This window comes from Myodes glareolus, chromosome 19 (genome assembly GCF_982192425.1).
Source record: "Myodes glareolus chromosome 19, mMyoGla1.1, whole genome shotgun sequence".
Lineage (NCBI taxonomy): Eukaryota > Metazoa > Chordata > Mammalia > Rodentia > Cricetidae > Myodes > Myodes glareolus.
The window spans coordinates 43669064-43682665 of record NC_142044.1 but is presented as its reverse complement, the minus strand read 5'-3'; the positions used below and the strand labels follow the sequence as shown (position 1 = coordinate 43682665).

The 13602-nt window shown below is 45.1% G+C and overlaps 1 protein-coding gene across 1 annotated transcript; it reads left to right on the top strand.

Moving 5' to 3' along the window:
• Positions 1 to 2707: 2707 nt before the first annotated feature.
• On the top strand, positions 2708 to 4220 carry LOC148118968 (putative sperm motility kinase W). The gene is given in 2 exon segments (XM_087898691.1): positions 2708 to 2845; positions 2847 to 4220. Coding segments are annotated over 2 exon segments (1512 nt in total).
• Positions 4221 to 13602: the final 9382 nt, after the last annotated feature.

Here is a 13602-nt window from a genome sequence, read left to right as displayed (position 1 = left end):
CCAAAACCTGTTGTAACTGGACATAGTGAGTTTGTCTCCCAATTTTCAGTTTGGGCTCTTGGTATTTGTCATTTATTTATATATTTACATTATTAGTTTGGGTTTTAATATTTTCCTTTACCTCCTTTTTCTTCATTTCAATTTTTTTCCTTTATCGACTTCTTTCATTGTCATTTTTGGCTGTGTTCTCCTGCATATTATAAATTTAGTGATAAACAATATCTGAATAGGATGAGGCATATGATCATAATTTTGATATCTGGCTATGGTCTATTTTGATCATATTTATCTGCTATATTTCACTTTACCACCCATTGAATTTGACAAGTACCTCCCATTATACAAAGGCTCTCCCCCTGCCTGCTCATGATATGTGGGAAACAAAGTCTATGGGAAACTTTTGTTTGTGGAATTGACATATTTATAATAACTTTCTCTAGTTCCAAGCTATTTCCAGAAACAGACATTTCATTCCATCGATGTCTGATCATAGGGCTTAGTATGTTATGCTCTTTGACAATTTTGTACCTGTGGACTAATCCTTAGTGTTCCTGGTTAAAGACATATTGATCATGAAGTATGGTCTTATTAATACAGTGTTGAATTGATGTGAGCTATCTATTACTCTCATGCAGGATTTTCCAGTCTGTTAACAAGGACATCGCCTGATACTAGGATCTTTTAAAAATGTCTTAAATGGTTTGAGAATTAGGGTAATCCTTCCTTTATGGAAAGAGTTTGAAAGTGTCCCTTCCTTCGTTTTATGGACTACAGATCATTGCTGCTATTGTTGAGATTGTACAAGATGATTTCTGGTTTGAAGGTTTACATCCTGGGCTTTAGGTTTGCTGTTTTATATGTATATTTAAGCTTTTTACTTTGCTTTTCATTTATTCTTCTTTCCTGCAATATGTCCTGACTGCATCTTCCTGTCCCTCCACTTCTCCCATTTGCCCCACACCATCTCTGTCTTCCTGATTCACTGTTCCTCTGTTTCCCTAAAGAAAAGGGCAGGCTCCCTAGCAATCTCAACTGACTGTGACACAAAAAATTAAGATTATATTAAAATATTTCCCTTTGTTCCAGGGGTATATTGTGCTTATATTATTTCATTCATCATTGAATATTACACAAATCTCAGTTTTGAAAAGTCAGTCTTTATTCCCATTGGTTTCTTTTTCTCATGTAAAACACATTTTCCTATTTATTAGAGATAACAATTGTATACTATATATTACATATTGGATGCTATATACATAAATATATGTTATATGTTATGCAATATTTAACATATAATTTTGTTATTCTAATTATATAATATACAGTATGGAATATATTATGTATGATATATGCTACATATTCTATTACTTATAAACACTGGGCATATAATACTATAAGCCAATTGTAGTATTATAATATAGAACTATACTAGTTTATTTTAAGAATCTACTATATTATATACTTATAATAGTCACATATTATATATATTTTACTGATACACATATAATTTATACACATTGCAAAGAAGCAATTGCATGCTACAGATTCCATACATGCCTGTACTGTACTTTGTTCATTTTTCCCTGCACTGTTTCAGTACCTTGCTACATCATTGTGTCTGATTCTGTGACTTTAAAAAAGCTCAGCCCCTACCTTCCTCATGATCCAGAAGAGGTAGAGGAGACAAAGTAGATCCTACTTCTGTTTGTGGACCTGCATTGTTCCAGGGAAAACTATATCTAGTGTTAGCTCTTTCGTTATAACACAACCGTTCAGTAGTCCCTGTGCTGGGTGTGGACCTTTCCCCACAGTTTCTTGCTGTGTTGTGCTGTTGATTAATTAGTTTGTTTCAAATGTTACTTCAGCTCCTGGGTGAGGCCATTCTGACTCTATAGTGTCTTGCTGAGATGGAAGTGCAGTATCAAGGTCTGTCATTACGGATTTCACATCTATGTTCATCAAGGAAAGGAGCCTACACTTGCTCTATTCATTGAGCTCATTTGGTGGTTGGATTGGGGTAACACTGACACAGGAATGAGTTCTGATGTCTTCCTTTGCTTTCTCTTTCTGGAAGTATGTTCTCTGACCCTGGTCTTCATTCTTCCGGAAAGTTTTGAATGATTTAGGGAATCCATGAGATTGGTCTCTGTCTTGTTTGGAGCTGTTTTCATTGCCAGTCAGACTTGTTGCTTACAAGGCATGGGTTTGTGCTTTATTTTATCTTAATTCAATAGTCACACAAGCCTAGGAATGTCTTTCATATTTTCTAACATCCTGATGTACAAAACTGTAGCATCCCTGAAAGACCCTATGAACAGTAGTTCTATAGGTTACAAGATCGATTTTCTATAAAGTAATTTGTGTCTGCTCTCTCCTGATTGGTGTTTAGGAGGGGTTTGCACTGTGACATAGTCTTGAAAATATCTCCCCCTCCCCTTCAGGGATCTCAGGGTTTTCCTTTGACGCCCACTTCACTGATTCCTACTCTGAACTTTCCTATGACTCCTCATCTACTGCTGTGGATTTGGGTTCCTCTAGTATGTTTATATTCTTGAAGAGCATCGTTAGCTCATTGGGGATGTCAGATTTCAGGACAGAGAACTGAAAGCTATAAACTTCCTGCCTAAAACTGCATTGATTTTTTTTAAGCATTGTGTGACTCTGAAATTTACCACAAGATAAAGTGGTTGAAATTGATCAAAACACCATGACCAGCAGCATAGAAGAGGATATTCTTGAACAGGATTTCAAGATCTTACTATCCCTAGGTTGTGGTGCATTCGGGGAGGTGAAGCTGGCCTGCCACCTGCCCACTCAAACACGAGTGGCTGTCAAGGTCCTTGAGAAAAAACACCAACAGTGTGGCTGACATCAGCACTGAAGTAAACATCCTTCAGTCTTTAGAACACAGGAACATTGTTCGATTTTTTCACATGATCGACACCCTGACAACCACGTATGTGATCATGGAGTATGTGGCAGGAGAAGACCTGGAGAGCTGCCTCAGGGCACTGGGCTGTCTAAAGGAGGAGAAGGCCAGAGCGATTTTCTGGCAGGTTGTATCAGCAGTTCACTTCCTTCACCAGAGACGCATTGCACATCGAGACATTAAATTAGAAAACATCCTAGTCGATGCAGCAGGCAATGCAAAGCTTTGTGACTTTGGTATGGCAATTGAAATCACAGAGGGGCAGATGTTGAAGGAGATCTGTGGCTCCTTGCTCTATTGGGCTCCGGAGATCTTGGCAAAGAAACCGTATGATGGACTGGCAGGTGATATGTGGAGCCTGGGCATCGTCCTATACACCCTGGTCACAGGGCATTTTCCATACGTAGAAACCACCCTGGAGGCTATGCACAGGCTCATCACCACCACAATGGGTCCCATTCCTTACCATTTATCAAAACCCTGCCATATTATAATTGCGAGATTACTCATGGTCCCCACCTGGTACAGAATAACAGTATGCCAGCTTGTGGAACGACCATGGCTGGGCCCCATTCAAGAGCATGTGCCACCTGCCACTAAGGAACTCCTTCCCAGGGTCGTGGAGACTATGTGTACTATCGGCTATACCTGTGAAGAGATTGTTTCATCCCTAAAGCACAGGCAGCCAAATAACTTAACAGCCACCATGAATATAATCAAATACAAACTGAGCTGTGGAGATAGCCATATGCAAAATAAGACCTGGTTAAATGTGACCCATGCAGCTCCCCTTAGCCTTCCTGTAACCTTGAAGAGAAGTGCTAGTGAACCAGCTCTTCCTGCTGGGAAGAGTCACTTTCACAAAGAAGGTTTGGATGAAAGTGTCAAGAGGTGCAGAAGCTGTACCACACTCAAGAGATCCTGCAGCCTGGAGGTGATGCCGTGTTCAGGTAACACAGTCCCAGAAAAAGATGCTGTTATGGCTGATGTCATCAACTCTGCTCCAGAGAACACTGCAGTCAACAGGAATTCAGTTGACGGTCTGCCTGGCAATCTCTGCTACCTGGAATCATCTGTGGATGGAACTTTCACCGGGTTTGTGAACGTGGGCTTTACAGAGGAACCATCCACGGGTGAAGGCATTCCCAGTGACCAGTCCCAGGTGGCACCCACAACATCTGGATCCAGGCCATTCCGAGGCTAGAAACTGGTGAGGAAGCGAATTTCCCAGGCACTGAGAGCACTGTGCTGCTGCTGCTGCTGCTGCCGTCGACTGCCCACACCATGGTGAGTCCTGAATCCTTGTATCAGGGACATCACAGAAAAGAGAGGACAGTGGAGACCTATGTGGAGTGTAGTTGGTTTGGTCAGCCAGAAGGATTCCTCCCTTGTATTTTCACAATGTTGTTTCAATATTATTTATAAATGGCAAGTTGAACCCAAATACAATACAAAGATATTTTTTAAATAATTTATTTATTATATATACAATATTCTGTCTGTGTATATGACTGCAGGCCAGAAAGAGGGCACCGAACCTCATTATAGATAGTTGTGAGTCAACATGTAGTTGCTGGGAATTGAACTCAAGACCTTTGGAAGAGCAGGCAATGCTCTTAACCGCTGAGCCATCTCTCCAGCCCCCAAAGCAAAGATATTAAGAAGTCTAGTACGTTAGATGATACATTTTCACAGTTTCCTATTCATGTAAATACCCGAAATGCTGAGCCGGAAGCAAATAGCATAGCATGTGGATCACAGGGTGGGAAGAAAGGGAGGGGATTTTGGATAAAGGGGACAAAGTTTCAGAATGGAGGAATTGGTAAGGAACTATAACACCAAACATTTCTCTGTCACAGTTCCTAACAGAGGTGCTTTCATGTTTCTTTCTGCTTTGAAGTGTTGAAATTGAAATGGCCTACAAGAATTCCAGCCCTGGAGAGGAGTGTCTGCCAATAAATGGGGCCAGCACAGGTCTCCAGAGTGCCAAGTCCCTCCAACCCAGGGCAACAGACCCCTGCATCCATCCTCCAGCTATTGGGAATCAGCTGCGAGTTTGCTTCTCCTTCAGCTTCTTCCAGCTCCAGCACTGCTGTTGTAGGAAGAGGTGGTCATAGGCACAGCTTCCCAATGACCCTCTACCTCCCTAGCTTTGGTTGTGCTTGCAGGACGACTCACACTGCATGTAAAACAGCTGACTCTACAACCAGGAATGCCTTTATACCAATTTGTGATGCTCTCATCTTGATAACTCTAATCTCTCCAACTTATTCTGTAACTGTCATCTGGAAAGGACAGTGAGACCTGTGTGAGTCTCTGGAGGAGGGAGACGGGTGAAAGGAGATAAAGGGGACAAACTGGGAAACAGGATCGAGATAGGGAAAGGGGAAATGAGAGGTGTTGTAGAGCAAGGAATACAGTCTGTCCTGAGAAACTTCCTGTCAACAAATAACATGAAAGAGATGGGTGTACTGACCTGTTACCGTGTCTCTGGACAAGCTAGAGCAGAAACAAACCTCCCCTGAAGAGCACATGGGGAGGGTCTAGGAACAGCCAGCAATGAGCGTGTGAGAGCCTCCTCTGATGGTTCCAGCATGTGTCAAGGCTCACATGTAGGATGCTGCCTTGGAAATTTCATCCTGATCTTTCCTACTGAGCTAGGGTGTGGCAGGAGAAAAGGGAGGCCTATTGGTCAGTGGATTCCCATCTTCCTCAGGGCTGAGTAACTCCTGTCTGTCAAAGTCACTAGAGAGGGACTTTGATTATTCCCTCGGTTTTTACTGAGGGAGAGTGAGATGACCTATTTGAAATACTGTCTTGGTATGTAACTGGAAGGATCAGGTCATCATGTTGTGTCCTGTGTGATGATATGTCAGGGCTACAGGATCTGGTGTCCATCTTCCCGTTATAGAGTCTCAGTTCCACCTCACTGCTGCCCTGCACTGTTGTTGGACATCTCTGCGTAGTCACATGCAGCATCAACACTGAAGGCCTGCCTCCCTCGTTACATGGATCCTGTGGGACCAAGCTTCCCCACCATCTAATACCCGGCCTCTGTCGACAGGAGAGAGTTGCACACAGGATTCAGGCTTCAGTCCCCTGTGATCTCTCCATCACCTTCAAACTGCTTTCTGACTGTCTTTAGGAAGAACTGCAGGAAGCATAAACACAGTGGGGGGAAGGGAGTAACGGGGGAGGGCAGGGGAAAGGGAGGTGGAGAGGTAAAGAGGAAATGAGACGACCTGTAGAGAGAGGGCGAGAGCCTGTCCTGAGGAGCTGACTTGGAAATGAATCAAGAGAAAAGAAGGTTTTACTGGGCAGGGGTCTTGAATAAGTAAGACCAGGAACAAATGTCTCCTGCAGAGCAGAGTGGGAACTGTGGTTTCTTGTCAGCGATGAGGAGGAAAGACCCTGCTCTGAAGGTTTCTGACTTGTGTCAAGGTAGAAAAGCATCTTGGAAAGGCCTTCTTGACTGGGGTACTGATGAAGGGTTTCTCAGGACAGAAGGGTGCTCCATCATAATTGGATTCCTCCCCTGGTCCTCTCTGACATGGCCTATGGCAGGTCTGATCTGTGTCTTTGTCCTCACAGGCTCCTTCATCCAGGCTTTCCATGCTGCCTCTGATCGCCTGATCCAAGGGCATCATTTTCCCTTCTCACAGAGGGATTTATAACTTACATTAGACCTCACATTACCATTGTTCTGCTCCAACAGGGAACGTAAGTATGTCATGTCAGGCCTGATGTTGAGTTCTGCCTTCACAAGGACAGCAGCCTGGGAATTCTCTATGACCAATGCCCATCACAGGGGCATGTGTACAAGGAAACCTTGGTAGTCATGGAGCTCCTGGTGACAGCCAGTGGTGCAGTGTGAATACTGGTGAGTGTGGGGTCTGAACTGTTTTCCAGGACACATTCCAGGTAGGGAGCAGCTTGCTGAGATGCCAAGGGGAACCGAACTCAGCGGGTAATCCAGGGCCCTATCTGTGTGCATCATCCCCTGAAGGTAAGACTGAGTGCAGTGAGCATCTGTGTGTGGTAGAAGAGGAGTTTCTGAAGCCTGGTCCTGAAGTCGTGAAGAAAAGGATCCCATGAGGTGGCCTCTGCCAGACCTCTAACACAGAGGGAAAGTTACCATTGACTCTCTTGACTGAAGAGCAATGGGAGGCTGAGAGACTGGAGGTGTGGCAAGGAAGGAACCATCTTCTCTGTTGTACTTGGCATCCGGCTTCCATCCTAACCATCTGAACTTTTAGCTAACACTGGAGAATATTGAAGGTTTGGCCTGATCTTCATCCCAGCAGGTCAACAGCCAGCTTGTGCGATCTTGTGCTTTCTAGAACCCTGACCACCTGGTGAGTCCCACATACACAGAACAAGAAACACCTAGCTTAGGGGGTGAGAGCTAGTTTTAGTTTGTGGGCATCAACTGGGGTCAGGTCTTGTTTCTGTTGCTTATCAGTGAAGAGAGACCCGTGAAATGGTTGAGGGTTCTGTTGAATTCTGGACGTGAGATAGGGAAATTTTCTGAATCTACATTTAAATTTTATGCTTTATTACTGGATCTCACTGTATTGTCCTGACTGTCCTGAGACTCTCCATGTAGAGTTTGCAGATCTCCAACCCATAGAGATCGACCATCTCCCCTGCCTCCTGAGTGCTGCAATTACAGATGTACACTTCCATGCCTGACTTCAAGAGCTGTATGGCGTCAATGGTAAGTTCCTCCAAACAGCTGATGCAGAATCGTACCAGTTCTGTGCTTTTTTCATCTTGATAGAGTCAGGATGTAACTTAAGATACTTTCATCTATGATGGACAAGAAACAATGGGCAAACTCCAAATCTAACCTTTTGAATAGAAGGTTATGTACAACATGAACAGAGATCTGGAGGTAAGGAGTGTCATCAGGAGTTCTTCTGTGGACACAAGGCAGTAGACGGGTGACATGTGCCATTGCTGATACATCCTTGGTATCAAGGCACCGAGTATTAAAGCCTATGCACCAACCGTGTTTTCGCAGAATCTCCACGTGAAGTCTTAGCACAAGTCATTTGACTTCATACTGACGAATCAGCAGAATCCAGATCGGTTTCCTGGTGTGATTGACTGAGTTCTTTCCATTTGGGCCATGAGAACAAGGCTGAGAACTCAAGGTTTGTCACTGAGACACTGGGCTCCTGTCTTGGGATTTGAAGTCAGAGCTTTCACTCTAAGGACACCAGTGCAAGAGGCAGAGCATGAAGCCACAAATTCTAGATAGGAGCTTCCAGCCCTACTCATCCAACACACAGAGAGAGTCCACTTGGCTGCTGGTTTCCACGGCTGGACTTGCTCATTGATGCCCCAGTGATTTCTTTACTTGTCAAAACCAGTTTGGGTTTGTTTTTCGGCCATTGAACCTTCTTCATGTTTGCCGGCTAATGGGGATCCCAGAGCTGCCGGAGTCCTGATACTGAACCAACTAGGAATGTGCAGCACATGCTGGACTCTCTGTGAGGACATTGTGGACCATCCCTGGGGACTGCTGTCCTTCTCCGTGTCCTGAGTGTTCTGTCATGGCTGAAGGCATCACCATGACCATGATAGACCAGCCTGTGATAGTTGAGATGTATTTGGTTTCTGGTCTAAACTTGACTCTGCCTTATGTGTTAGGAAGCTTGAGGCTAGCCAGGCAGGCTTCCCTCATTCCCAAGGGAAAGTGGTGACTGAGCTTGTGTGACAGAGGATGAGAAAGAGAATGCTAAGCAACACTCAAGGCATGGCTTCAGAGGGATGTTCAGAAAACTTGGTGTAGGTAGCACATCTCTTCCCCTGATCTTAACATCACTGGGGAGGGACAGTTTGAAACAAGCAATGTGAACATCTTCTCACACAAGGGGGTTATAATACTACAGCATACAATACAGATGGCATTCACTATGCTACTCCCCAGTGACTTAGTCTATGTTGGGCTCCACAGCCAGGAGCATGATGAAATGGAGCTACTTCCTCCTCTGCGGTTGGCTGGTCAGTGAGTGACCACTAAGGCAAGTCACTCCTGATGTACTCTACTGTCACCAGTGCCTGGGAAAGGGACACTTGGGGACTGTGACCAGGTCATGGAATCTCAGAAGAGACAACCCAAGTGGACCAGGGGCCCCAAGCTCATGTGGTGGTCTCTAACAATGTGAATCTCAGAATGCAGACCTGCTATCCAAGAGACCCAGTGAGTGTAATGCACACTTTTTATCGCTGGCAACTAGTAGGAGCCTGATGTGGCCTTTAGACTGTTACCTGAGATCAGTCAGCTTATGATTAGGCTCACACATTTAACATCCTCCCCCTCACTGTCTCCCTGATGGAGACAACAGGAAGAGGTGCAGTCAACACCAGCTATTTGTACCCAGATCTCTGCACACACTACCCCAACATCGCTCAGTACTGTTTCCCTCGCATTGGGGAAAACGGAGTCCCAGAGATGCTCAGAAAGCTTGCTCTTTGGACAGAGCATGACTGGTTGGATCCCAGTTTAAATTCCTTGTCCCCGGATACGATGACCATTGTCGTAGCAACCTGGGTCGCTTGTAGTCTCAGAGGTCAACCCCAGAACTCTCATTGACCACCCTTCTCTCCTCAGATCTCCAGGTTCTGTTGGACATGCTCTGGGACAAAGCTCACTGTCACCGTATGTGCATCCTGTGTCGTCTAGGCAAGTGTTGAATGAGATGGGGTGCAGGAAGCACAGTGCCCAGATACAGATGTGTTGGTGGGAACCTGTTCTCCTCCCTGACCCTAGAGCCTTTTCACAGGAGAGGAGCAGGGAAGCCAGGACAAACCAATCCCTGCAACCACAGCTTCCTGAGGAGTCCATACTGAGTTCTCCTTTAGGAAGGTCACATAAGAAAATGGACATTGACCCTGTCCCTTTAGGTCTCAAATACCATCAAAAAGAAAGCTGTTCTTTTCCAAAGGCCACAGGATAAGGACTGGTGAATGAATCTTTCTGCCTGCCTCATCATTAGTCTAAAATAAGGCTTCTCTCATAGGTGCCAGACCACAAACTGAATCATGGACCCCGAAATTCCTGATTGAGGATGTGCACACATTAGTGACCTTGAATGTGGAGTCTGTCCTCACCTCTATGTCTCCTGGAAGACGAACATGCCATTGCCTGAGCTCTTGAGGATCTCAGAGGCTCCACTGGACGTTGTGAGGACACTCTGTGGAGGACAAAGAAATGGTTGCTCTTCCACCTTCCAACTACAGACAACCACCCACATTACTGACGAGATCTGGGTAATCTATCGGAAGGGCCCCTTGGGAAAGCCTCCCAGTGGGTAGATATTGTTGTATCCCTGCCCAACTTAGACCCCTCTGCATTTTGATAGTGCAAAGTGACCTGTGCCTCTTTGTCCTCTCAGATAACCCAGAAACCCTGTGTGAGCAGGCTAAGAAAGGATCTCAGAAGGGCCTTGAGTAATGAATGTGTTTCTCTTTCTGACCCGATCTCTCATGAAGGGAGCTCTGCCCGCTGTCAGACCCTGCTGAACACCCCCCTCCTCACACACAACCTCAAATACATTCCTAAATATTGGTCCATGAAGAAGCTCCCATTCAACCCCATACTAGCTGCTAGGTATCAGGTCCTGCTGAGCAATAGAGTCTCCACACCTCATATTTATACCAAGGCATGGACCTTGAATGACACTCACTTAACCCCACTAAGTGCTAGTTACCAGGCCATGGCCGATGATCTCCCACTCTGCCCAAAACACACTGCTCTTATTTGGTACCCACAGGAAACCATCATTCCACACAAGTGACATTCTCCAGTGTTAATTATCAGGCCCTGTGATATCTTATGACATCAACTCATATAAATTTTAAGATATCAAACCTTGATATCCAAACACTCAGGCCATAATAACTGCTATAAAGGTAGCCGAAGGCCCTTGAAACTCACACATCACCCTGCAGTAGCCTCAAATATATTTCTAGGTATATATCTCTTGTGGTACCCCTGGATATCAGACCATCCAGTTCCAATCTAGTATATTAACAGGCCTGGATGAACATTTATTCACCCCATCAGGGAAACATATGTTTACCAGGTATGGGGTGCTGCTAGACATTCCCTTGTACTGCTCCCCACTGATACACATTCTTATTCTTCTTGTCTCTTGGAAACCATACCACTACAATGCCAAAGACACAGGGCAAGGTTTCAGATCCTCCTAGGTAAACCCTACCTGACAGCCAACATTCTTCTTACACAACTAGATATCAGGTTTCCCTACGAATCCCCCACCTACAGTTAGCCCCCTCCAATGGGGATTGCGTGTTAGGTCCTGTCAGGGTCTCCCTTAAGTATAGTCAAATACCCTACATATAAACAGATACACATAGGACTAGGCATCCTGTTCTTTGATTTCCTCCGTTAACATGAAGTCCCCTGATGTACAGTCAGTGTTAGTGTCTGCTAGGTATACCTCCTAATAGAGTCTCATGTACATGACTATGTGTCAGGTCCTCCTCAGAAACACCTCTGCTAGAGGAAAACTTCAAATACACATGCATGGCAAGGTGTCCTGTCCTGCTAAGAGTTTCCTCCCCTATATCCAATTACACCCATATACATAAGGATGGTGTTTGATAGCTGGCACCTACCTTATATGTAAACCCTACTCTCTCTCTCTCTCTCTCTCTCTCTCTCTCTCTCTCTCTCTCTCACACACACACACACACACACACAAAAAGAGAGAGAGAGAGAGACTTAGAGAAAGACAGAACACAGGGTGGGTGTCATGTCACGCCTGCTGTTCCTTCTGTCACTGCCTTTGCTCCACCTGCACACTGGACTTAAATCATGCTAGATGTGCACTAACTTACAATCAAAATTCAGAGACACACAAGCACACATACATGCACACATGTGTGCTTGGCTCTGTAGCAGGTTGTTCATTTTGTTCCCTCAAGAACAGATGAAACCTCACCAGTACACTCATGGTTATACCTCACGTCCTTCTAGTCCTCCAGTCAAATCCACACACTCAGCTTTTCATGTAGGCTTTCTACGTATCCACTCCTCCATAGCCAAATCTCCATACAAACACACACACACACACACACACACACACACACACACACACACACGCACATACACACACCCATGCACACACCATCATGACTAAGTGTCATCACCTGAAATGTATCGCCATCCATTTTTGATTTTTGAGACAGGATTTCTCTGTAGCTTTGGAGCCTGTCCTGACCTCAGATTCACACTCATCTGCCTACCTCTGCCTTCTGAGTGCTAGGATTAAAGGTGTGTGTCACCACCACATGGTAGGTATCCCCATATTTAAATTGAAATATCACCCCCAAAATATAAACACATGGGTATAAGTCAGGCCCTTCTATGAATCCTCACTACTATAGCCAATGCCAAACGTACAGGGCCAGATGTCAGGTCCTGCTAGGTCCTCCCTCCCCTGCAACCAGCCCTCCTCTGACAGCTGTGTAGCATGTCCTCCATTAGAGCTTCTACTCTACAGATAAGGCCACATGCACAGGGCTAGGTTCTTCATATACTATGTCACAGCCAAAGTTATCATACACAGCACCCCCATATTCATTCATATAGTCCAGGGTCAGGTTCCTGTATTATCTGTTCACATACAGCTACATATATATACATGTTTAGATCAGGTCCTGCTATGTAACTCCTCCCAACAGCAAAATTCCAGGTTCACACACACAAACACACAGACATATGTATGTACACATGTGAACTAGCAAGTAATCATGCATTCAGGTCTGAAGGAACCTTATCCATGCCTCGAGGTGCCAATAGATTTCTTCTAATCCTGTGGTGTAACCTTGGTTTTGAGGTGTGGGGTACCTGGCAGGACTAGACACCTGGCTCTGGGTGTGTGGCATTGCTTTAGAAGAGTAGATTCTCTCAGGCCTGACTCCTGAGAATCCATGTATGTGTGATTGCTTAGGCTCTAAGTGTGGGACTACATTGCTACACCTGCTGCCTAACCGTGTCCAGAGAGCTTGGGCTCTAAGAGAATGAGAAATCTATCAGGACCTGACACATAACTGTGTGTGTGAATGAGGTCAGGGATGCTTTACCTATAGGGTGGTGATGAAAGCAGATCTTAACACTACCATACAGCTAAAGCCCCTCGTACGGTTACATGGATAGTTGTCAGGTCCTGCTAGAAAACTCTCCCTTAGAGTGCCACACCTAGGTATGCCCCCTACAGTCATGGCTTCCATACATGCCTAGGCCTCATGTCCACCTCATTTATTCCTCGTGTAAAGCAAATCTCCAAACATCATGCAAGGCTAGGTGTCTCTGCCCCTACATCCACTGCCACAGATACACATAGGCTGTGATGGCTGTCCCTGACCTTGTATTCAAAACCAACTCTCTCTACCTTCTTTCTTCTCTTCTCTTCTCTCCTCCCCCACTCTCTCTCTCTCTCACACACACACACTAGGACCCTGGTCCCTTCGTTAATTCTGTACCATATACCCAAATGCAAACACCTCGCACACAGCCTGGATAGCCAAGACTGGGGCGGGTGCTGGGATTGACACACGGAGTCTTCTTTTCAGGTGGAAGAACAGCAACCTTTATTTTGCCCAGCAATCTTTTATACCGCTACTCCTTCTGTGGAGAC